Source organism: Salarias fasciatus, chromosome 13 (assembly GCF_902148845.1).
Source record: "Salarias fasciatus chromosome 13, fSalaFa1.1, whole genome shotgun sequence".
In the NCBI taxonomy this organism is placed as follows: domain Eukaryota; kingdom Metazoa; phylum Chordata; class Actinopteri; order Blenniiformes; family Blenniidae; genus Salarias; species Salarias fasciatus.
The window spans coordinates 26,635,386-26,661,663 of NC_043757.1; the positions used below are offsets into that span (position 1 = coordinate 26,635,386).

At 49.6% G+C, this 26,278-nt stretch overlaps 1 protein-coding gene across 1 annotated transcript in view; it reads left to right on the forward strand.

The window, feature by feature from the left end:
• birc6 (baculoviral IAP repeat containing 6) overlaps window positions 1-24,344 on the forward strand; it is a 75,298-nt gene extending 50,954 nt beyond the window's left edge. Inside the window, 9 exon segments of the mRNA XM_030106042.1 lie at window positions 4,930-5,152; window positions 5,759-5,904; window positions 6,504-6,614; window positions 7,224-7,441; window positions 8,954-9,115; window positions 10,479-10,556; window positions 12,761-12,949; window positions 23,128-23,262; window positions 23,525-24,344. Coding sequence (XP_029961902.1) covers window positions 4,930-5,152; window positions 5,759-5,904; window positions 6,504-6,614; window positions 7,224-7,441; window positions 8,954-9,115; window positions 10,479-10,556; window positions 12,761-12,949; window positions 23,128-23,262; window positions 23,525-23,707 — 1,445 coding nt within the window. The 3' untranslated portion in view covers window positions 23,708-24,344.
• The last annotated feature ends 1,934 nt before the right edge of the window (window positions 24,345-26,278 follow it).

Consider the following 26,278-nt stretch of genomic DNA (forward strand, 5'->3'; position numbering starts at 1 on the left):
CTGCAGCCGAGTCCGCTCGTGACTGGACTGAGGGGTGTGTGCGTGGGCCGCTTCCTGGCGAGAGAAGCCGGCGAGCGTCTGCTTCCAAAACGGGCCGCGCAGAGTGGGCGGATGGCGCCGTGACTCAGGCCGGCGGCCGCGGTGCCGGGCCCTCCCGGCTCCTCCGGGGCCGCGGGATCGGGGGACGGAGCGGCTGAAATATCAGGACGGGGACGCGCCTTCGCCAACGCGCCGTCTGCCTCAGTGGACAGCCCAGATAATGTGCATCAAGGCGAGCCGGTGTGGAACAACGGGAGCAGAGTCGCCTGGAGCCCTGCGCCATTTCAGAGCTCCGAAGGAACACAGGATGCATTTTGTGCGCTAAGAATACCTAAAGTAGGATACTGGAGTCACTTTCTTTGGGGATGACACACACACACACACACACACACACACACACACACACACACACACACACACACACAGTCGAGACGTGAACTAGGCTGAGAGCAGGGAAACCCACTGAACACTCAGTATTTCACATGTTTGTCACGGTATTGTCACATTTTCTGTAAGTCCTGGACTTAAGAAGAGCCAAAAAATTAACACACCTGTAAGGGCTTTAGACACAATACAGATAAATCAAATACTATAAGTAAGAAAATATAAGGAATGGAACTTCAATATAAGGAAAAATACATCTTATTTCCGATAATCATGATGAAGTGCTGTGTGAAAGGAGCATCATGGCAGCTCATTGGGAGATTCACCTTCTAAAGGATCGCCGTCAGCAGCAGAAACACTCGGCTCCGTTTATGTTTTCAAGCCAAAATGGAAAACCTTTGCTGTGTTTTGGGTGCGTTCACACAGCGGTGCTTAGAGTCACTGAAAAGGCAACTTTTAGAAAGCAGCTCCCAGGATGGGAACGGCCTGAAAACACACTCCTCAGTCCCCGTTTGTGGCCTTTTACCACCAGGACAGCTCATCTCCAGTTTCACAAGCTACACATCTGACATTTCCAGACACATTCTGTCTCCAGAAATGTCACTTAAATCTCATGAGAACGTCGTCTTCAGAGCCGACACTGCTGGGAAAACACGTTTTCTTCCATTTCAAATGAACGCTTTTGGGATTTATTGATTCTTTTCTCTTTTGCGGTCTGAATACCAGTAACAGAAAAACAATTCCAGATATGCGTGTGCTGCAGTTCCACGGAGTCGTATTGTTTCCTGTCAGTTCTGACCTGTGGGAGCAAAGCGGCGCTTCAGCACCAGGAGGTGACGTTGGTTCTCTACAGTGGGTTGTGCAGGGCTGAACCACAGCAGCTAATTAGCCATTAGCATATCGACTGGACCAGTGGGGGTGTCATGGAGATGGATGCACAGGATCCCAAGCTTTTTACACACACACACACACACACACACGCACACACACACACACACACACACAAAACGGTCGACAACATGCCTTCAAATTAAAAGCAGTAGATCATTTCCGTGCCTGGTTGCCAGGTTGGGAGACTCCGTGTGAGTTCAGACGGTCCAGGCCCGTCGCCCTGGCGTCCTCGGCGCAGGCCGACAGCGCGGCCGTAAAACACAGAGCGTTGTGCTGCTGGTTGTTGATGGTAGATGACAGATTGTTTAAAGAGAACGTTTCTTCATTGACGGGTGAAAAATGGGAATGAGGTTAATTATTCTACAGGGAATTTCTTACTTATTGCACCTTTGAGCTGAAACGAGGCAAACAGCTTACAAAGTTTCATACAGTTTTGGAATAGGTGCAAAAAGAAGCCCTCATGTCACATCCATGAAGTTCCTGTTATGATTTAGGAGAGTGAATATATCCTGACACTTTAAACAGTTTCATCGTCTAAATGAGCAGTTGGACCCTTTTTCAGAAATGCTGTATTTTTTTTTAGAATTTGTTGCTGTTTTAGCTCTTTTCTAATGTAGCTTTGAATTCTTGTTCTGTATTATCTTTTAAATGTAAATTAAATGTATTTAGCATCCCTTTTTTTGTCAGCTGTTTTTCATTCTTCATTTGGTTTTGGTAAATTTTTGTAAACCTTTTTGAGCCAGGAAATAATGGGTTATTGTGTTGAAGATGTATTAAAATGAAGAGAAAACGTTGAGCGAGCTTCATGGAGCCGCGTGATGACAGCTTCTTCACGCCAGGCTGGGATCTGTTGGACCAACAGATCCTCTTGATCCTCGGTGGCTTCAACCACAACAGATCCCAGCTGTTGGACTAAAAAGAGAGATAATTTCAGCTGTTATCCTCGTCCATATTTTGAATGTGATGTCTTCATGATTAGTCGTGCTGGTGTCATTTTGAAATGCGCCGATGTGTTTGAGCTCCGGCTGTCTCCCGGTGGTGCGAGACGTGGACGTGGAGGCCCCCCCCCCCCCAGGGGCTGTGAGCTTTTCCACATGATTCACAGCCTCATTTGGAGCGAAGCTTTCCTCACTCACCATCCAGAGAGGCGATTGATTGGACACTAGGTGAGGCTGCATGGGTGAACAGGGAGACATTAGAGTCCGACAGCACCGCCTTTATCTCAGGGAACACACACACACACACACACACACACACACACACACACACACACACACACACACACACACACACACACACACACACACACACACACACACCATGCTAACTCATCGCAGGCTCCTGGTGCAGGTCCGCCAGCCCCGGTTGGCGATCAATCAGGGCGAACATCCAGCAGGGCGGCGTGCGGGCCCCGTCTGCGTACGGCCCTCACAAGGCCTTAAATCACCCTGAGTGGATGCTCGCCGTTCCGGGCGGCGCCATGACTGCAGGTCAGCACCCAGCAAGGATTTCATAGAGGTGATGGATGTCCGGCGTCTCCGCATCGCTGCTCGTCTTCCCGCTGAGGCGAGGAAGCGCCGCCGTCGCGCTCCTCGCAGCAGATGGATGCTCCCCGTGCTGTCACTCCTCGCTGAGGCGACGGCAGGCTGAAGTGGATTTCCCTGTTTCAGACTGAGAGTTGCAGACGGCGTCTGTGTTATTATGGTCTGCTTTGGCAGTCGTTTCCCCTGTCAGGGTCTCACACCCCGGTTTGGAAACTCAACAGTTTACTGCAAATTTTTCTCAAATGCAGAGGAACAGGCAGAAAACGTGCCTGTAAAATGTGTTGAACCAGTGGAAGTTAGAACTTCGATCAGCATCTCTTTAGGTGCTCCGTGTTCGTCAGGGATCGTTCTGTCGTCGCCGTTCCGGACGAGGCGGTGGCGGATTCACCCGGTCTCCGGCTTCCCCCGCGGCCCACGCCGCACGCTCCGCTCCGGAAGCGCCGATGATGGCATAATAAAGCCTGATGGCGGTGAAGCTCCAGTGCTTTCAATTGTCCGTGACACGGAGCCGCGTCGCAATTTGTGTACTTTGGTTTGTCAGCCATTAGCCTAAAGACATGCGGTGTGGTTAAGTGTTTGTAGATGAAGTGCCGCCTCCCCGTCATTCCTCTCTCTCTCTGAGCGGAGCCTGCTTGGCAGCGATTATCCCGAGTATACGGCGGCGGAGGGGGGGGCGCGGCGTGACATTGACACGGAGCAGGAGGAGGAATCGCGGGGAGTAATTACAGAGATGTATCTCGGAGGAATTGGGATTCAATGCTGTTTGCCGTCCGGAGACACTGGTTAGAGGATGCGAGCGCAGATTAAAGCCCTCGGAGGTCAGAGCCGTGCGGATGCCGGGAGGAGGGACAGTGGGGAGCCGGGGATTTCAATATAAATGTAAAACAGTCCGGGAGCCACAAACAAGAGCTGTTCTATTTATTTTAGGGCTGACACTTAAAGGCGAGCGCGCGGAGGCTCGGGTACGGGCGCGCTCGGCCTGCTGATGCTGATTCAGTCTCAGAAGAGCCCTGAGACTTGATTGGCTCCTGTACAAGTGCGGCTTGATGCTACTGACAAATAATGTGTGAAAATGAAGCCGGCGCCGGGCGATAAATCACACCGCCGCGCGGTTTTTCTCATTTTGCTCAGGCCTCGACGCCGGCCCACCTCAGCGACTCCCTTGTTTCCGGAGCGCTTCCCGTCTCGTGCCGTCAGGTTTTTTTTTTTTTTTTTCTTTGTTTGCTGGCGGTGTTTGAACACTGTGCTGGAGAGAGCCACACACGGGTCAGCCACTTCTGTCCAAACAGAAGTTTCTTCAATCTCCGGATCCGCCTGCTCCGGTCCCAGGAGAACAGTCCCAATTATTTCAAGTGACCTCTGGAAGTGAAGACGCAGAAACACGCTGAGTCTTTGTCAGTACATGAAGTGTACGTATTTGTAAATTCCCATGAAATATTCACACCTGCAGCTCTGTATTTATTCTCGTGGAGAGAAAACTGGAAATCACGGAAGACCAGCTGATGGTTCTGTTTGAGTGTCTTTATTTGGCGCGGCTGCTGCCGAGCGGCGTCCGTCTGCGGCTGACTCAGGCTGCAGGCCGTCCTCCCACTCTCCTCAGGATTCACATGTGGGCCAGAAGTGGGAGCTGTCAGCTTCGCTTTGTGAATCTGGACGAGGTGGACTGTTGACTGTCACGCACACGCACACGCACACGCACACGCACACGCACGCACACGCACGCACGCACGCACGCGCACGCACGCACGCACGCACACACACACACACACACACACACACAGTGAAGCTACATCAGGTCGCAGAGCACGTCGAGTCAGACAGGAAATTGCCAGATTTTTAAATAATTGCTTCCTGGCGTGGAAGCATCGGCTGAATGGAAAGTTAGCACAAACTTAGAGACGAGAGAGAGAGCACTGTTCTCTGGTTCTCTGGAGGAACCAGGTCCTTCATCCCGGTGTGTGTGTGTGTGTGTGTGTGTGTGTGTGTGTGTGTGTGTGTGTGTGTGTGTGTGTGTGTGTGTGTGTGTGTGTGTGTGTGTGTGTGTGTGTGTGTGTGTGTGTGTCCCGTGCAGTGCTGGACATGGCCCGCCACGTGCCTCTGTACCGGGCCCTGCTGGAGCTGCTCCGGGCCATCTCCACCTGCACCGCCCTGGTGCCCCTGCTGCTGCCGCTGACCGGAGACCCGGGCCAGGAGGAGGAGGAGGAGGACGAGGACCACCCGGAGGGCCAGACGTCCGTGGGGATGCTCCTGGCCAAGATGAAGACGTGCGTGGACACCTACACCAACCGGCTCAGGTAAGACCGGCTCCGAGCCCAGTCCGCTGTCGTTCTGCTGAAACCCCGCTACGTACACGGAGTCCACTTAAATACCGTGATCCGGCCGTCGCCTCGGCGCCTCGTAACGCCACTCTCTCCTCCCCCTCCTCCTCCTCCACGTTACTGCTGAATCTTCACTTCCTGCATTAAAATGTAGCCCAGGAGAGACGCGGGACACATTGAGATGCAGCCGCAGAGCCGGTCAGGGACACATCCCGCACAGCGTCTCACTTTATTATTGCAGGAGGAGGGGCGGGGGGCGCGGGGAAGCCTTTACTCCGGATGAAGCCGACTCTCACAAAACCCTGCATGCATCAGAAAAGATGGCAGGCACACGGGTGTCCAGATGAGTGAGCTCAGCAGCAGCACTCAGCCTCCTGACGACACGCCGGACTCGGGTTTACATACATCCGTGACAGAGCGCCTGATTATGAATGATGTATCCGCCCGGTATTTTTAGAAAACGCCCGTCATGAATGTTGCAGCAGCCGCTGCCAGCGTGGTTCATCTGAGGTTCCAACAGGAGGGGAACTCACGGGGCTTTCCCCATAAACCGAGCTGGATTCATACCGCTGTGCGTTACAGGTCGAAGAAAGACAAAAGCAAAGGTGTGGTGAAGACGGACAGCTCCGACCCGGAGCCCGAGGGGCTGACTCTGCTGGTGCCGGACATCCAGAGGACGGCTGAGATCGTGTACGCCGCGACCACCAGCCTGCGCCAGGCCAACCAGGGTACGTACTCCCCAGCTGAGGTGAGGCTTTAGACGCTCACTGAGCACCTCAGCTTTGAAAGAATCCTCCACATTTAACCTCGTCAAGTTTCAACCTTTGATCGATCGTAAAGGACAAGGTACATATGTCTCGGCTTGTTTCGACCACGAGGAAAAGAAAGAGAGAGAGGACTGTGGAGCGAGACATTATTCACTTTAAGAAGGCAGCGCCATAAATAAAATGTCCACCGCATAATGAAACGTTCCACCGCCCCCATTACCTTGTTGCCACACAGTACACAGTATTAATTACCCCCCTCCTGCCATTCCTCCAGTGAGTCCCTCTGCTCCGTCCTGCCTGAACGACCGTCCAGCGGGTCGCGTCGGTTGGGAGCCGACGGTTAAATGTGATGGAAGTGTTCAGGAGATCAATGTCGTGTCACTTCATGTGAGATAATCCGTGTCAGAGCGGCCCCCGTAGTCAGACGCCAGGCAGAGGAGGGCCGAGGACTGCCCGGCGCTCGCTCAGTCATTCAGTTAGTGCAGGTTTTGGAAATGTGTCTGGGCAGCAGCTGACAAGAAACCCTCCTTGACATGTGCTGACTGTTGCTCCGCCCACAGAGAGGAAGCTGGTGGAGTCCTCCAGGAAGGTCTCCAGCCGGCCCAAGCCGCTGTCCATCCTGCGCTCCCTGGAGGAGAAGTACGTTGCCGCCATGAAGAAGCTGCAGTTCGGTGAGTTTGGGACTTCCTGTGGGAGGGAAGCGGGGGCGGGCCGCTCGTCTCCTCTGCTTTGTCCATCACTCTCCATTCAGCCGTCACCGCTCATTACGCCGCTCTGCGCCGTCCCACGATTGATTTTGCCAGCAGCTTGATGGCTGCAGTAATTGCAAGCGACTTGACTGTAAACAGAGTTGTTTCACGGCGCTCAGACGGCGCCGGGCGTCCATATGCATGCAGGCCGACGCACGGCGTCCCTCGTCCTCATGACTGAGTGGAGACATTCCTCAAGCTCAGCTCTCCATCAGCCTCCTTTGGCTAAACCCAAAGACAGACCACTCTGCGATGTTGTTTGTTTGTAGTGCGGTTGCCATGGAGACCTGTTTTCATCTCATTGAGCCTGACAGGGAAAACACGAAGCAGATCAGATGTGTGTCTTATTTAGATGTTGCAACCGTAGCGTTTCGACTTTTCCCCTAAGCGTCGCTCTGCGTCCACGAAACGATGCTGACGGCCAAAATGAAACGGCTCGCAGAGGATCCGTTAGCACCAGTGAACTTTCAGGCACCAATGCATTTGCTGTCCTGACTCCTGTCCCCCCACCCCCCTCCCCCACCCCTGCAGACACCTTCGAAATGGTCTCGGAGGACGAGGACGGGAAGCTGATGTTCAAGGTGAACTACCACTACATGTCTCAGGTGAAGAACGCCAGCGACACCAACAGCGCCGCCCGGTCTCGCCGCCTCGCCCAGGAGGCCGTCACCCTGTCCACCTCGTTGCCTCTGTCGTCCTCGTCCAGCGTCTTCGTTCGCTGCGACGAGGAACGCCTAGACATCATGAAGGTAACCATGGAAACGCTGTGAATGTGTGAATATGACTTGAACTTCGGAATTTAGGGGGTTGGAGCTTAAAATTGAGCGAAGAAGAGAGCGAAACTGCTGATAAAAGAGAGAAAATGGTTAAAATGAAAATATTTTTGAAGGGGACGGAGGTTTCAGCCTTGACTGCCTGGTTCAGGGAGGCCATAAGCCTTTATTCTCGTGTGAGGAATGTGTTTTTCTAGACTAGATTAAAGTCACGACTCGATTCAGATTTCAAATCTAAAATCTATTTTCTGGCCTCGGTTTCGTCTGCACTTGAACTGCTTTTCTTCCCTGAAGCCTGAGGAGCAGTTCTCGTCACGCTGCCTATAATCTGCTCTCAAACTGCAGAGAAGCTGCTTCACAGAGGAACTCTACAGACACACGGTCCGGTTTTAGACTGTTTGGAAAAGTGTGAGCGTTGATTCAAGTCTGATTGATTTGGCAGTGGCGGTTGAAGACAGCTGATAGAGACATGAGGTGGTTTCTTTTACCAAGGGGTTCTGAGGAGACTTGGTCAAGTTTTCAGTCACTGATCCTGAAGCGTCTTCCACACTGAGCGAACCGGGATGGGTTTTTAAATGTCGGACATGAAACCTGTCCCGATCGGTGGTCCAGGACGACTCCGACTGGATTCATCACCAGTGACCAATAGGAACAACGCACAAAGTCACATGACTAACAGCTGTGGCTCAGCTAACATTTGAATGACGGTCAGTCGACTGTTATAAACCGGTGAACCAGCTCGCAGGGTTTTTAACCTTCTTCATGATCTCAGCTTCCTGGGTTGTGGAGGACAGATTAAAACGTCCGTCTGAGACAGAACGGGGCAGCAGGTCTCCCTGATCCCAGCTCAGGAGGGAGAATCACCTGGAGAACCTGCTGAAAACAGTCCGCAGCAGCCTGGATCTGGATCTGGACCCAGGCCCGGGCAGGGTGCTGGACCAGCCAGGACTTCTCGTCCGGTCCAGTCCTACAGAATTCACTTGGTCTGTGACTTTAACGGTCCAGACCAACTGCTGCTTCCCGTTGAAAATCCTTCAAACCTTTTGTTTTGCCCGGCTCAGGAGAAGCGTTTGTTGTGTTCAGCTGATCTCGTCTGAGACGTTTCTGAAGCGTCGTTCTTTCTGTTTCAGCCTTTAAAAACAGACCGAGTCCTCATGAAAGCAGCTCCTGTCGGCACGGCTTCTGTCTCTTTTTCCAACCGCTCGTTTTTGGAGGAAACCAGCTTTCCCCCGCCGTTAAACCTCGGCCGTATATCCGTCGCCCGTGAAGTCTAAATATTGTGTCAAGCTGCCTGCGCAGATTAGGCGATCCGGAGTCGGAGCCAGTTAGTGCGTCTGTCAGCGGCGGAGGCCCTGATGCCACGGAGCAGCTCCTCCTCTTGTCCCCGTCTTCAGAGTTCCCCTCTTCATTAATCATGCAGAATGCTCTCAGCACAAAGGCGCCGTGTCAGGACACAGCCCCCCCTCAGTGACGTCTCTGCCTCTGCAGGTGCTCATCACGGGTCCCGCCGACACCCCGTACGCCAACGGCTGCTTCGAGTTCGACGTGTACTTCCCACAGGACTACCCCAACTCCCCTCCTCTGGTCAACCTGGAGACCACCGGCGGGCACAGCGTGCGCTTCAACCCAAACCTCTACAACGACGGCAAAGTGAGTCCAGAGCTGCTCCAGTGTGTTCTGTAGACCCGACCCAGTCTGTGAAAACATGTCAAAGCGAATGTGCTACAGGGAAACAATCGAAGCTCATTCGTGAGATAATTACTTCAGTTAGGAGGAAATGGACTTTCCCTCCAAATCCAATAATTCATGAATAACATCTCGATTTGAGAGTGTTGACGTACGATCATATCTTGGCATCAAATCAAAGCAGTGGAGATGAAGCCATCCATCACGAGACAGGTAAAATCTAAATGAACATGACTAATTCAGGCAAAGCGGCGAGAGGATCGGCGCAGACGACGGTGAAGCTTTGTCCAAATCAGAGGTGTGGCAACATTTAGGGAAATGAAACCTGGGAAAATAATGAAGAAGAGCAAAATAATCTGAAAATGTTTCAGTTAGGCTTTGATTTATTTATATCTTTTTTATTATTATTAGAGGATTTTTCTTTAGTTTATGTGAGATTTATTTTACAATTCAATAAATGTATTTGATTCTCATTTAGACAAAAGATATTTGAAGCTCTTGTTTTACGAGGAAACGTTGGAGCCTTAAAGTCATTTACTGAGCCTCCCTCAGGAATAAAAAGAAGCTTAATTTGATACAGTTCTGAGAAGAGGATAACACAGAAAATGCAGTCTTGGACTGACCAGAGGTGATACAAGCTGCTCTGCAGGTGTGTGAGGGTTCCAGATCCTGGCTCGGGGAGGCGGGTTCCCTTCGGGGTTTCCTCCAGACGTGTTGGAGTCTGTTCCCCTCCTGCAGCGCTGCTTTGCCTCCCGTCCGCCCAGAAGCCGGGGTCAGAGTGTTGAGGTTCGGCCCATCAGCTGCGCCTCATTAGGCCCCCGCTGACAGTCCACATATATTTCCATAATGGGGCCTGACAGCCGCGGTGAGACATTCCCGGGGCTTCCCGACAGAAGCGAGCTGCCAACGCGGCCACTCGGAGCCTCGATGGATTTCAAGACGGTTGTTACTCAGGTTTGAAGGCGCAGCTGCGGTAACGTGGAGCATCTGCAGCGCTAAACGGGCTAATAAATCCCCGTAAACAGCAAACGCCGAAGCATTAATCAGCGCTAAGTAGGACTAAAGAGCTTCATGTGTGATGCAGCTCCCTCTCCAGCTCGAACCCCAGCAGCTCCTCGAGCTTTCTGGAACGGGTTCTGCCTCAGAACATGTCGTCCGGAGCAGCAGCGAGATATTACAGATACGTTCAGAAGTATTTCCTGTGTTCCAAAAGCAACAAGTGACCTTCCTCACTAAAAGCAGCCGCTGCCTGTAGTTACAAGATACAACGATGTCACTGACCAGCTGGTCCCACTCTGAGACTCAGAAAGTGTGTTTTCTTCTCCAGGTGTGTTTAAGCATCCTCAACACCTGGCACGGGAGACCGGAGGAGAAGTGGAACCCACAGACCTCAAGCTTTTTACAGGTGAGGCGCAGATCGGACCGGCGGCGCCGGCGTCTCGGGCCGCCGTTTGTCACCGGCCTGTCGCCGCGGCCCGGGAGCGGCGTATTAATGGGCCGGCGGCCCGGACAGCTGACATGAGGGATCCTTTTTGAAGGGGAGTTATTATTTTGCTTGGGAGGCGGCGTGTGGGTGTTAATCAAAGCAAACACAAACCACTATCGTCTGAGCCTCCGGGTCGCGCCTGCTCACACACATCACTCATGTTGGAGTCACAACAAGTCGGCTTCAATCGCTCGCTCAGCCCAGATGCCGTCTGATTCCTTCTTTTTTCTCTCCTTTTGATTTAGCCCACAGACTGGTGGTTGCCGCTTTGATAATGAAAAGTTGATTCATCTTTGTTTTCCTTTCATTTTCCTCCTGATCGACTTTACAGCCATCGTCTGGAAACGTATGAACCCACATCCAAAAAACTTCTATTTCTATACACATACATGTTTTATGTCGATTCACAGACACTTTAAAATATCAAACTCCAAGCAGAGATTCCAGATCCTGGAGTCGAACTCATGAACTTATGCTGCTCCACCTCCACTGGGAGCCGTTTGGGATTCTGATTTTTAGTCAAACACGTTATTCCACATGGAAAAATGTAAGCCGGACTCGCTGCGACACTAATGCTGCGCCACCGGAGCACCAGTCTCATGCTCTCTGTTCTAGAGCAGATAATACAGTCTGATCGTGATATCACATTTATATAACCAAGGCTGTGATTTTCATGAGCTGCTGAACTGCAGAGGCTTCGCAGTGCTGCACACAGCTCCCAGAAATACATCAGAACAAAAATTAAGAACCTAACCTCAGCTGGAACAGTAGAAAGTCTCCTCTCATTCTGGTTCTGCAGGTTTCTTCCTGTTAAAAGGAATTTTCCATCGTGTCCTCTGCTTACTCATGTTAAGTCATTGCTTTTCTGTGTTAATATGTTATTAAATAACTGTTGTAATTGGCACTATGCAAGTGAAATTTAAATAAATCAACAGTTACTCATCAATACAAGATCACATGACAGTCTGTTCTCAGATTGCACTGCTTCCTATGTCACGCGTGGGTTGTGTTTAGGGTTTCTACTGTGAGCAATAGATTATGGGGAACATTATGGGACCTCTGGGAATCCACAGCGACACACAGACTCATGGATCGCATGTCAATACACACCCTCCACCATTATTTGCTTGTTTGTCATGCACACTCTTGCTTTAATTTTCTATAAATATTGATCCATCGAGCGAGGCGCAGCCCTTGGAAATAGATTTCTCCATTCCTGCACTTTTTTTCCCCTCCTTCTCTTAATAATTCCCTCATTTGCAGAGTTGGAGAGTGCATGGAGATGTCTCCATTGATTATCATTCCAGTTAGCGCATCGCAGATCAATAATGGAAATCAGGGGGTTGGGAGGTGGGAGAGTGAAGTTGGAATCGGGCAAACCCGGGTTTAAGACCAGCTCCTCGCGGCGGCTGAAGGTCACGGGTGTCCGCTCGATGGATTCTCCTCAAGTTCGCCCAGCCCCCGCGTCGCCGCGGCCAGCAGGCAGGCCTCCAGGCCGGCTTCGTCATCGCCGGTGATGTAGCGGTTTGGAACGGACGGCGCTGTGCGGGAGGACGTCCTCAGTCTCCTTGAGACAGGCCGAGGCATTAATCGAGCTGTTAATAAAGATATATGGAAGGCTGGATCTTTATGGGGCCAAAATACTCCTTTGCTTTTGCCGGACTCTTTCCGACACGTCCGCCAATGCCAGGATCATTTCAGAGGCTTGAGACATTCAGGACGCTAAGAGGGGACATCAGGCTGATTCACCATTAGATCAGGAGACACCTGGAGACAATAACCCTATCAGAATGTGGTTTTATCTTAGACGTTCTCACAGGAACAGCATGAGTCCACACATGAAGGCAGTATCGTTTTTATAAAGTGTCTCTATGATGCGAGAAATGCATCTCCACGTACGCAGATGATGGTCGAGTATAAATGTACACTTTTGATCTTTTGAATTTTAGACAGTGCAGAATAAATATTGACTGGGAAAACTGGATTCTCTGACAACTATCTTTAAAGTGAAGATAGTAGCTGGTTTCTGAGCCCTCCTCTAGGTTTTAGAAGGTGTTCTAAAGCACCGATTGGGACACGTGACGCCTCCCTGTGACGCTGCTGTCGTTTCTCCCTGCGTCCAGGTGCTAGTGTCGGTGCAGTCCCTGATCCTGGTGGCTGAGCCCTACTTCAACGAGCCGGGATACGAGCGCTCCCGCGGGACCCCCAGCGGCACCCAGAGCTCACGGGAGTACGACGGAAACATCCGGCAGGCCACCGTCAAGTGGGCCATGTTGGAGCAGATGCGCAACCCGTCGCCTTGCTTCAAAGAGGTAGGAGGCGCTGTTCTGCGGACGCGGGGGTTTGTTGGGGATAGAGTTAGATGGGTTTCCAGGACTGAACGCTGCACCTTAAATTCGAGTTAAAACTATGGATTAACGACAAACAGCTTTTTGTCTGTCTGTTGGATTCTCAGAGACATTTCTGTGATGGACACATTTCATTCCTCTTGACTGTTTCTTGTTGCATCTATGAAAAAGTCTGAATCTTCTGGAAGTCTTCTGGTTTGGGGTTTAATCTGAGATTTAAATGTTGGAGGAAAGCTCTGATTGAGGACGACAGCACACGTTTTCTTTCATCTAAACTGTGTTGAATATTTTGAAGTTAGGATGGCGTATTTCAAATCACAACTGGAAACCTTCCATTTTTGAAACTTCCAGATGGTATCGGTTTGGTATGTAACCGGATCACCGATCGGCACAACCTTCGTACCCTGTGGTTAAGCTAACGGCTCACTGTCAGCTGTTAGCTCAGCTGCCGTGAACTAGCTAGCCAGGTTTTTGAGCGATTCGTTCATTCTGTAACATCACTAGACGGAAAGGCTTTGCTGCTTCTGGGACGGTGGAGAAGAGATTAGAACACTGAGTCCTGGAGGTTTTATTCTGTCTGGTGCAGGATTGGCTCTTGAGCTACGATTTTCAACAACTACGATATTGGATTTTAACGTCTGCTGAAGTGCAGTCCTCTGGACGTTAGCATTTAGCATCCCAGTAAATTCCTGACGCTGATCTTGAACGATGTGTTTTGCCGGATCAGCCTTTCATTTACTAAAACGTTCACAGACAGCGCTCTCTCTTCCAGTCCCGAGAAACATGGCAGGTGAAAACACACCAAAGATCTACTAAATGCAGTCGTGCAAACCGCCACACTTCCTCGGCTCCAGTCCAGGTGCTCTGCAGAAGCATCACTCTGTTGATTTAATGTCTCTTTGTGCAACTTTTCTGTTGTTTTTTCCCTCTCGCTATGCTCAATGTGACGATCCAGTGGAATGGAGAATTGTCTTGAAGATGTATTGGCAAACACACCTGCTGCCTTCCTCTTCCCTGGTCTTCAGTCCAAAGAGCCCGAACGCCGCCGCCGCTCCTCCCCGGAGGCGCTTTAAAATACATTCCCCTCTTACTCATTTCTTGCTGGATGCCGTCGTCTGGAGGTTGTCCCACCGCCCCTCCCCCCCTCGCGGTGATTTCCTGGCGATCCTCTAAATGGCCCGTGGTGAGACGGATAGCGCCGGGGAAGATAACAATCTCTCAGCTTGCTCATCCAGAGCAGACTCATTCAGAAACGTCAGGAAAAAGAGGAGAACGAGAGCGCGGGGGAGGGGGAGGGCCGAACGGAGAGCGAGAAGGGAGGAAAGTGGTCCAATCACCTTGATAAAGGAAAACAAGGAGGGGGGAGGACACGGCGGTGACGTCAAGTCCTGCACCAGCCCCGCTCCGACAGTTCCTCTCCGCCTCAACGTTTAGGAGCCGTTTTCTACATTTCTGAGGCTCCAGAAAAATTAGGATTCGTGCAAAACGGGCAAAAGCCTGTCTGTCTCTTCCAGTCGCGAAGTTTTCAGACACGGAGTTATAATTATAAAAAGGACACGACTGATCCTGAATAAGTGTGGGAGGCGTTTCTGCCAAACTGGCATGAATGAAAAACCACGTTCAGGTTCCTCACGAACGTTTCTGACCCTCCATCTGCTGCAGATACGTTATGGAAATGTTCGGTGGAGTTATTCATCTTTTTTTCCAAACGAATTGGAAAAGGTGAATTATTTAAATTGCTGGAATAAACTCGGTCTATCAATTTGCAAATAAGCTGTTTTGGGGGGGAGAGAAAGTTCAGTAGGTGACCGTTGCCTTCAGTGGTGAAAATGACAAATGAGGCCGTCATAGCTTTAAATAATCAACATTAATTCAGCCAGTTGACCAAAATACTTAATGGCGGCGGCCATGCTTTCTGCATGCTGATGAGAACCTGGAATGGAGCTCCTCGGTTCGATGCACACTGTGATCCTCGAAAACCGAGGGAAGCGTGAGGAAAAGTCCTGAAGAAGCTAGCCAGCGAGCTAGTGCAAACTTTAACAGATCTTAGAACATGTGATTGCAGATCCATGATGTCAATTAAACGTTTTATAATAAGTAGCGGTAACAGTTTTGGGAGAGCAGTGCTCTTCCTTTTGCCCTCATGACACCAGCTGTAACTCCACGTTTTGTTTCCTTCCTTCATGCTTCTCTTTCCAACCAGTGGCGTCACTCGGCTGAAGCCCCCCTAAAATAATCTCAAGCCCCCCTAAATAATTTGGTGTTTTTTTATTAAATTTTTTTTTGTTGACAAAAACGTGCAGACAAATACAATATAACGTGCCCAGAAAATGAGTTTAAATAAATAATCATATAACCTGTCATTATTAACGCAAATATGATCATAAATCTGTCAGTTTCCCTTTGCTTCACAGTGTAAGGTAGAGAGCCGTCAGAGCGTTGTTATCCAGTCTATTCCACTTGTTCATACAGAGTTCGGCCACATCACTTGAACTCCAGTCCAGGTTTTCTCTGCCACCTCGCTCGCTGCGCGCAGCGCTCAGAGCCTCAAGAGCAGGGAGAAGATTCAATGAGATTCAATGATCAGGAGATTCATGAAAAATGTATTTACGAAGGTTTTTCAAGAAAGTCAGTATTTATCACAGCTGGTAGTAACAGTTAGCTCCAGCCCCTGTCTAACAGCAGAAAGCCCCATGTATTTAATAAAAACTTAAAAACCTGACTGGCACACTCCCGATGAGAGAGACACGTTTCAGCTAGCTAAGTAGCAGCTAAAAACATGCTGCTATTGATCCAACTTGTTAGTCTTTTATGCAGTGGATAATAATAAAACACTAACAATAATCACTTCACCATCCCTGTCGACCTGTAGGAGTCAGGAGGACAGAGCAGCTTAGAGATGAGAGGGGAGAGAGCTCTTCTGGAAAGGTGAGTCTAAAGCAGGACTCACCGCCTGCAGGCAGCTGATGATCAGCAGCAGGTCTGAAAACAGCCACGATTCACCTGAGATCCATCTGAAACTGAGTTGGGGGGGATTGTTGTTGAATTATTTTCCCTTGAGTGGATTTAAAAGTAACAGTATTAAAATGAAGAAACAAACAAAAATACTCTGACAGTGTGGATATTGTTCTCTAAATAAATGTTCCTGAAATAATACTTTGTACAGACATATACCAGATGTGATTTGGAGTGGAGTAGATTCAAAGTTGCCACAAAATGATCTCACGTGAAATGACTTTCAAAAGCAAAGTAATTCAGGTCAGGTGACATGTTAAAATACATCTCCCTCTCTCTGACAAGGGGAGTCCTGCACCTGTTGAGTGGCTAATTCTTTTACATACATTTATTTTTATTTTGGTTATGGGGAAACTATGCAGCTCTTAAAAAAATCATTAAGTTTGTAACAAGTAGTCCTTCGCGGCACTCGGCGACCCTGAAGCAGCTCTCAGGGTCAGAAAGGTTGTTGACCCCTGGCTATATTGTATGAAAAATCTAAAGGTTGCTTAAAACTTTAAAATACTAATGTATCTCTGTAATCTGTCCAAAAAAGTGGAAAAGCAACTTCTCAGTTTTTGTTTGCTGTTTGTGAGCGTTCATGCTCGCCCACTAGATTCACTCACATCCTGTGCATCTCCTGGGGGCTCAGCCCCCCCGGTACTTAAAACCTAGTGACGCCTCTGTTTCCAACGTTTCACAAGTGAAGCAGTTTTAGTTTTTTTTTTCATTGTTTATCTTGGAATTATATTTTTCTGTGTTTGAGGCAAATTGTGAGCTTTTCTTTTCAAAAGTTAAACGAATCGTCTCCTTTACAGTTCAGTCATTTTCCAGTGAAAGAAAAAGGTCTGAGCAAACACTCATTTTATGAAACATTCGACTCTTGGTGACTTGGATCTACTCAGACTATCAGATAGTGTCGGTTATTTTGTGATTTCTGCCCGTTATACCTGCGGTAGAGTATTGGATTTCTTGCTTTATTACCAGCAGTTTGTGAGCGATTACTTTCCCAGATCAGAAGAAAACCAGAGGAGTTTGTTTCCGCCGCACGGCTCATGTGTGAAGTGAACTCTGGGACAAAGCAGGACTCTCCACCCGCCGAACCTCACACTTACAAACCACGCTCTCCCACTTGGTTTCCTCACAGTTTGGCTTTTAGCGCCTCGACTGGGACAAACTTTGACACAAGGAGAGGAAAAAAACCCCTCCAGCTTTTGACTAAATGATGATCACCGCCAAAAAGTTGGTCTCTGGTGCAGTTTGTGGTCACGACCCGTTCTCAGTCTCATCTCCACCACTGCAGTGAAACTGAGGAACTTACCGAGGAATTTCTGAGAAACCTTAAAAGCTGCTTCATCAGTCGGCATGAAGGTTTTATATCTTAATTCATTCCAGTCTCACCTTGAATAAAATTTAACCTGGACTATGTGATATTAAGGAACGGATCCATACTTCTCATCCATTTCCTTTTGCTGCCTCGAGGCCGTGGGTCTTCGATCCGAGCCGACTGGGTGAAGGTGCGGTACAATCTGAACAGTCCAGTCCTGAAAACATACACTCCTCACAGAAAGACTGTTAATAATATTTCCTGTTGAACTTGACGACCTCCAGAGCTCTCAGCTGAGACGTATTTCCTGTTGCCGTCGCTGTCTGAATCTCAGTGTGATTATGGGCAAGCGAGCCTAAATCTTTATCAAGGAGAGGAATGAAACATTTAAGCGATTGAGTGGAATAAAAATGGCCGAGCCGACGGTCAATACGATTGTAAACGACGGTGTCAGACAGGAGTCCGGTCGATCTGTCAATACCACGTATGTCCACTGCTGTGTAAATCGAAACGCCTGCTTCACGCGGAGTAAATCATCGCATTGATCGGGTCTGGTGGGATGCTGTCACACGTTTCCTCGTGGCCTGATGATGATGATGATGATGACACTCCATGTCAAGCAAGCAGCCTGTTCTCCACTCTGTTCTCTTAAAATCTCCTCTCAGCTTTGCTTTTACAAAGCTTTTAGCATTTCATCACTTTCTCTGGTCCTGTTCAGCGTGATCTGAGAGCTCAGTTAATAACGTGCCGTCAGTGTAGAGTTCAGTTTTGTCTGCAGAGACTCGCGATGAAGATTTAACCTCCATCTTTTATCTCTCTTCTAAATGCCAAGTGAGAAGACAAATAGTGTCACGCCAGTGCTCTAATGGGGTGAATGTGATTATCCGACTTAATTGCATTTGCATTTCACCTGATTAACGCTCGTGACGTTGTTATTATGGAGTTACATCTTCATCTCAGAGTCAGGTTTCTTCTGGTTGGGATGAATGCAGCTGACTGGAGCAGCAGTGGTCTGGGAAACACCGAGTTCTGTATGCGAGGCTCCTCTCTCCACACTGTGACTGAATATGAGTACCCTGGACACTGATCCATCCATCAGCTGGTCCTCTGGTCCTCCTGATGTCTTTGACCGCTCTGTTGAAAGTTGATGGACAAACTTGATATTGCAGATTGATCTGATTTCTTGATTTTTAGCAGCAAGAGATAAAAACTTCAGGAACTATTGATCAGGTCCTGACTACTGATTAGATTTGCTCTCTGATTGTGTTTTCAGCACTGAGAAGATAAGGCCGAGAAAAACAGTGATTTCCTTTTGGCAGTGTCTGTTAAAAATGTCATATCAGCAGTAGAATCAAGCTACTGGAAGCTAAAGAAGCAGGCGGGATCAGGAGTTCGCAGGTTTGATTCCCAGAGCGATGAAGCAGTTGGCAGGTTCCAGAGCAGACGGCTCACCAGGATTCTCTTGACCCGCATGCGACCTCCCACCGATCCCAGAAACTGGACTGGTAGAGGCAGTTCCAGCAGCTGTTTCATTAAGAAGTGAAACATTATCATGACAGTAGTCAGCAGAAAGTCTCCCGCTCCTCACCGTTCGGTCGACGATACTTCAGACGTGTCTGAACGCGCTGAATCAGAGCGCCGTGGACGCCGTGGGACGGTCCAGCGTCTCCAGGATTTAGAGCTCCAGAGCCAAGCGGTTAATAGGTAACTTCATGGGACGCTGCATTCCGTCGTAAATACCCCGCAGAGCATCGCCGTGTCAGTCGTGGAGTGGAGCCCGGGGCCGGTAAACCCTCCATTCCCTCTTCTTTTACAGCCGGGCGGCTAAATGCCTCTGGCGGTGGAGCGTCACCGTCTCCGGCTCAGGGTCAGAAGTGCCGATGTGCGCCGATCTGCGCCGCTCTGCCGGGTCTCGGTTTGGAGCCGCGGCCAGTGCTTCCTGAGCTCACGCTGGAAATCAGTGGTGTCCGGTGAGACGCCCTCCGAATGAACCGTGGGCCCGGGCCGGGGTGCAGCGGCGTGACGTAGCCGTACGGCTTCATCAGGAAGCGTCCGCCGTTCCACCCGGGCTGTATCGATGAGTAACAGCAGGTCCTCTGCTCGGCAACAGCGTCGCCTCGTCTGCGGCGCCGAGCGTTTATCCATCATCTTGACCTCATTTTGAGCGCCGCCGCTCCCTTATCACACGCCGTGTGTTTCTAAAGCGGCGGCGGGCGTGCGAGCTCAGCGTGGGATTCAGCGGCGGCGCGGCGCCACGCTTCCATTTCCGACTCACAATTGATTTGCTTGCTTGTGAAAATTGCCTGTTTCCTCCAGTCTGTTGTAAACGGTGACAATAATGTAACTGCTGAGTGTGTGTGTGTGTGTGTGTGTGTGTGTGTGTGTGTGTGTGTGTGTGTGTGTGTGTGTGTGTGTGTGTCCATTCTGCTCATTCCACCACTTAAACAGTGTTCCTGCCGCCCTGCTCCTTATTATTCACTAATTCTCTGATTAATTTCCCGTGCTTTGTTGCAGTTTGCAGTAATGAATGCAGCGGTCGTCCGTTCTCCGTAATTCATGCAGCGTCATGAGATTTATTAAGATCCGCTCGGCTCTGGGTTCCAATCAGTCTCCTCGGGAGTTTGTACATGTTTACATCTAATATTAACTGAACCGACACCAAGAGACGGCACGGGTTCCGGAACGTAAACCTCCTGAAACGGCCTCAGGTTAGCCACGTTCTGCTCCAGGCTGCCTTCTTTCACTTAGCTTTTCTAGCTAAGTGAGCAGGCTTTAAGTCTGTTCATCAAATCTAGAAATGAGCTGAACCACAGCGCGTTTTCTTGACCTCCCTGCTGGAATCGAGCTGGGTTGGCCTCGGTGGTCTTACTCTGGGAAAACGTCTTCAGTCCTCTCGTCTCATCACGTCTCACTGGCTAAACGTGGTTTTCAGCGTTGGATGGTGTCGGTCTGCCGGTGGAGACGTTCAGCATGCAGCAGAGGTTCCAGGAAGGGAATCGAACGCTCGCGTGGTTGACTGCTGATTTCCTCAGTGTCTCATCAGTTTGTATGGTCTCTAGTACTAAAGACTGATGTGCAGTTCAATAACTTCCTCCAGGGATGGATAAGACGTTTCAGTGCGTAGCGTCGACAGCGTCTGAAGCAGTTCACCGCTCCGACACTAGAGGGCGTGGAAGGACCTGAACTGCATGAAGCTCATTGGTCGTGTTTATTTTGTTTACATAATGAACAATTTGGCCTAAAGACTGGAGTTTAGGTAGCAGACTGTCGCTGTGAGCGACAGACGACTTCCTGCGCGGTTTATCGAAGCGTTCTGGACGACACCAAATGCTGGCGTTGTGACGGTATCATAGCGTGTGCTGCTGCCGCGCTCCTCCTGCAGGATCGGTGAGATCGAACATCAGGCAGCTTTTTATTTTTGGCTCCAGTGTGTCTGAGAGTCCAACGTCGCCACGTCCTATTTATGGAGGTGCGCTTGAATAATGCAGCGGCGGATTGTCAGGTGGAATTAAGGACAATGGGTCGCATGTTAAAATATGGATCACGGCGCGAGCGTGCCAGCGATCCCCAGCACTCCTGTTAAGGTGCGCGTTTGAGGTAAAAGCCTCGCCAATGCTCCGAATCAATTCTGAAGAAGCACGACCAGGAGGGCGGCGAGCGCACGGCGGGTTGAACGACTCGATAATGACGCCGTGAGGTGAAGTGTCTCGTGTGTCGCCGGCACGCTAATGCTAGCAGCGTTCCTCCTGACACTTCCATTATATTCCCCGCTCTGAGACGGCAGCGTGTGAGAAGCTGGTAAACAGCAGATCACACACATACACACACACACACACACACGTGCGCTCTCCGTCCGTTGACTCCCATCAAACCCAGGACAGGAGTCAGTGGTTTGGAACGTGGAGTCAAAATGTCGCGTCCGTCTTTCTCCCTGCTGGATCCGGGTTCAAAACCAGCGGCGACCGTCTGAGTCTCATCTGGTCGACACCCGGCAGACGAGTCCGGGCCGTGTTATGAAGACGCTGAAGAAACAGTTTGAGCCGCAGACCAGGTCCTCCTCGCATCCGGACGCCGCCTCGCCGCTCGGCGTCTCACCTCCAAACCAGCTGGACTGGTTCGTTGTCTCTGGATCAGACTCCTGACTCCGTCCGTCTGGGACAGGAGTCGACAACCTGCGACTCTTCAGTCCCTCAGTTGTGGCTCTGCAGGGCTTTCACAACATGAAATGTGAATAAAGATTGAACTTGTTATTACGCTTAGATAGCACAGTACTGTTCAAAAGAATTCGTTCAAAAGGGGTATAAAGGTGAAGTTGGGAAAAAATAGCAAAAGCCACAGGAAATGGGGAAAAATGATACAGAAAGCCTGAAATATCTAGAATTTCTAAAAGAAAAATATTAAACATGGTTGGAGAAAAGGATGTAGAACTGCTTAAAAAGAGGTAAAATCATTAAAACAGCTAAAGTTTCAAAATTAGCCAAAAAAAAAATTGTTGAAAAGTGGAGAAAAACTTAAAATCAGGTAAAGAAAAATTAGGGTAAATGTAATAAAATGTTGACTATTCTGAACCTTACCGTGATAAATGTGTCGAAAGATGAACTAAATATGAAACTTCTTAATCTGCATTCGCCTCATTTTAAAGGATAAATGCGCTTTTTGGCTCCAGACCAACTTGATTTGTTGGAAAGTCACAAAGTGGCTGTTTTGGTCATGAAGGTTCCAGACCCCTGGTCCAGAAGCCAGACATGCAGTCCAGACATGCACTTTCCTCCCGGGTCCAAACCGTCTGGATTGACGTGTCGTCGGTGTCTCCTCCCGTCAGATCTCCTAAATGAAACGCCATCTCAGACGCCGGCGGCGTTCTGAGCCGTGCTCTGCAGCTACGCTGCCGCTCCGCTCTGGGACCAGAACAGGGAACTTTTCAATGGCGGCATGATCGACTCTCGCCCTTGACCCCTCGTGCGCGGAGCGCCGGCGCTCGTCCGTCCCTCCCAGCGCCGGAATAATGAGCCGAGGCTTCACCTCAAAGGTCACCGAGTCGCCGGCTCTCCATCATCCGTCACCGGACACAACAGCCCGATGTACTCTCCATGTACCTGTGTGTGTGTGTCTCTCTCAAAGGTCATTTGTCAGCCACTGTAATCCCGTGTACGCTTCCCGATCGGCGCTGCTTTGCATACAAAGCTTCTCTCCGAGCGCTGATCGATGGCCGTGTCCGCGTACCAAAAGTCAAACAGCCGCCGGCCCCGGCCTCTCGTGACCCCCGGGGGAGACGACCATCCCCCTCCCCCGCCCCCACCATGACCGTGCATCACGTCCCCCACAAGCTCCTGCCGGTCCCGGTCCGGTCCTCCTCCACATGTGACCTTGGAGGGTTTGGCAGTGGGGGGGTTTGCAGAGCAGGAGTGGACGTGGGAGATTAGAGCGGTCCTTAAACCTCCTGCACTGCCTCTTCTTCTTCTGCTAAACGGTAGAATCAGCCCCCCCTCCCCTCCCCCACCCGCCACAGCGCTCCCTGCATACTGATGCCCCGGCCCTGGCAACTGTTGCTAGGGAGCGGAGCGGAGGGGATTTGGATGGAGATGATTGACGCCGTCCACCGAGAAGATTCCGGAGTGAACACACATACACACACACACACACACACACACACACACACACACACACACACACACTTCAGCGTCAGTCCAGAGGAGCCCACTCGTGCAGCTCGATCGACCATAAGAATGTGAACCGGTCTCTGATTGGTCCAGAGCATCTTGACTTGATAACCGTGAGTTTCTAACCCCGTGTGTGTGTGTGTGTGTGTGTGTGTTCACAGGTGATCCACAAGCATTTCTACTTGAAGAGAGCTGAGATCATGTCTCAGTGCGAGGAGTGGATCGCAGACATCCAGCAGTACAGCAGCGATAAGCGGGTGGGCCGCACCATGTCGCACCACGCCGCCGCGCTCAAGGTAACGCCGCTCAGTGCACGCTCCGGGGCAAACATGGCGGCCTCTCCATTGTTGACATTCGAAGTTTTCTGTGGCTTTATTACAATAACAAGCAGCAGCGCCACCCCGTGGCCTGGCATGCTAACTACAGCTTCCGGCATTCCTGCTGTCGCCATGGAAACAAAAACAGCACGTTCTCACGAGGCCTCTGTGTTGACAGACTGAGTGTTTTGTGTTTAATGAAGTGTGTGTGTGTGTGTGTGTGTGTGTGTGTGTCCTGCAGAGACACACGGCTCAGCTGAGAGAGGAGCTCCTGAAGCTTCCGTGTCCCGACGGTCTGGAGCCCGACGGAGACGAGTTCTCGGAGAAGAGCGCCGCCCTCCTCCTCCTCAAAGAGCTGCCGGTGCCGGACGGCGAGAAGCCCGGCGGCAGCCAGGACGCCCACGGCGGCGAGGGCCAGCTATGAGCCCCCCCCTTCCCCTGTTAACCCCCCTTCTGAGAGACTGGATGGCTCCACAGCTGGAGCCACCGCCTTGTCAATACTTGTATGTAAAGATCTAATCGCGGAGACGGAGAGGACGCACGTGCCGCACGGCCACGAGACAAACTCTGAGCGAAGCTACGCCCTTACTGAGAAAACAAACTTTTATTTACCTGTAAAAGAGTGTAAACATTTTGTGCTTTTTTCCAATTGTGAAATAACCACTGATTGGTATGTTATTAAACTTGTTTATGTATACATAAAGGCAGAGGAAAATTACAGATTATATAAGGGACGCCACCTTTAGAGACGAATGTTTACTGAATGTTAATTTCTTTTCTTTTCCTTTTTTTCTTTCTTTTGGACAGATGTAACCAAGGATATATTGGTGATTCTTTAAGGATAATATTTAAAAGCAAACACACACACACACACACACACACACAGGTAACAGAATCTGAGATAACAAAGTTTAAAAGAAGAAGAAAAGCCCCTCCGATCATCCGTTGCTTCGTCCGAATCTCTCGAGTCATATCCACCTGAGTAAAGGTTGAGCTGGACGTTCTTAAATGCTATGTTATCCCTTTTACAGGCTCCAAATTAAAAAGCACCGTGCTCTGGATCAAACCGTGTCGCCTCTCAGCACTCCGTGTGTGTGTGTGTGTGTGTGTGTGTGTGTGTGTGTGTGTGTGTGTGTGTGTGTGTGTGTGTGTGTGTGTGTGTGTGTGTGTGTGTGTGTGTGTGTGTGTGTGTGTGTGTGTGTGTGTGTGTGTGTGTGTGTGTGTGTGTGTGTGTGTGTGTGTGTGTGTGTGTGTGTGTGTGTGCCAAATGTCCCCACAAGGATAGCAAAACAACGTGCCTTGTGGGGACCTTTTTCCGGTCCTAAGTAGGAGAAACAGTGTTTTCTTGACCATGAAAAAAGTAAAAGTGCAAAAACATTTCTTTAGGGTTAGGCTTTGTTGTGGTGTGGGTCAGGGTTAGGGGCTAGACATGAATGGGAGTCAATGGAAGGTCCCCACAAGGATAGAAATACGAGACTGCGTGTGTGTGCGTGCGTGCGCGCGCTGCCTTTGATCTACAAAACCACACACTCCCACATTTTACTTATTCTGTTTCTACAAAAAAAGAAGAAGCCTTTGTCGTTGTTTCAGCAGAGCTTTGATCTTTCATTGTTCCCGTCAGCCTCTCTCTCTCTCTCTCTCTCTCTCAGAGGTGGAGAGAGCAGCCAGTATAATGGACATCGCTGATCGGTAGGGAGAAACTCCTGAACCGCTTCAGAACAGCAACTCCTGCCCTCGTAGAGCAACTGATCTGAAGAAACTGGGAATATAAACTACTTAAACCTTCACATGTTCTCACACACTCGGCCTTTTCGCTGAATCAACTTTATTTTCTCTCTTCCCGTATCGGTATTCATCTGGTCAGAAAACCTCACGTCACGCTGTTCCAGGTGAAACAGATTATTCAAAGCTGCAGGCAAATATATCACGATCTGACCAGCAGGACGTGTTTGGGGTAAAAGTCTTATTTTTTTCAGGTGAACTCATCCCATGAAGCACTGGGCCTGTCGATGAGCTGGAAGAGCTCCTCAATAATCACACACGCTTTAAAACTTCATGAATTTAGAAAAATTGAGCTTGTCATTTGTTGCTGTGAGCCCCAGAAAGATACAGTTTCTGGGTTTTTCTTCCAGCAGTGACTCCCGGTACCGTCACAGACCAACTATAACCGGTTTTCTAAAACAATTCTTCCTGAAAATGAATCCACTGTGTAACTCGGACAGTTTTTTCCCTCCCAGAGCTATGAAATGTCTGTTTCTTCAAACTTCACGTCATCAGACGCCATCCTGCTTCATTCTTTGAATGTTGTACTGGATTTCATTTATAGGAAAATGTCATGTTCAAATTGTTAATATTTGGACTTTATTTTTCAAACCTTCACAAAAATCCAGCTGAAAACATTTAAATCAATATACAATAGTCACACCCTGAGACCTCCTGCATTTCTCTCACTTCAGTTCAATCAAACCCTGAAACCAAATGCTCGCAGTTTGAGAGCTGCACAGCTGCTGTCTCTCTTCTGCGCTTCGAGCCACTGTTAGCACTGTTAGCATTAGGCTTTGCATCATTCGAAGCTTTTGTCTGCAGTGAAGAGCAGGTAAGTTTTTCATTAGTGACTGTAACTGTTGGGTTCATGTTTGGTTATCAGGAGTAAATTCCTAAAGTAAAATATTACTGAAGGTAATTACCGAGAGTAATTTATAGATGCATCAAATGATTTAACTGGAGTAAAATTTTATTTACTAATTGTTAATTGCAGATCACTGTAAGGGGATGTTGTGTAATATGTTCAGAGCAGTTCAGTTTTATTGTGAAATGCCTAACAGGAAGTATCGGAAGTGCCGAGTTTGCTGTGGAATGAAGGCGAGTTCACTTGTTCTACATCGTGTTGCCTGAATCTTTACTCATAAGACTACGACACGGTGTCAGAAGCGGAATGAGTCAACTGTTCTGGGAGCCGAAAGGGCAGGATTTTTTTTTTTCTTTTTTTTTTTTT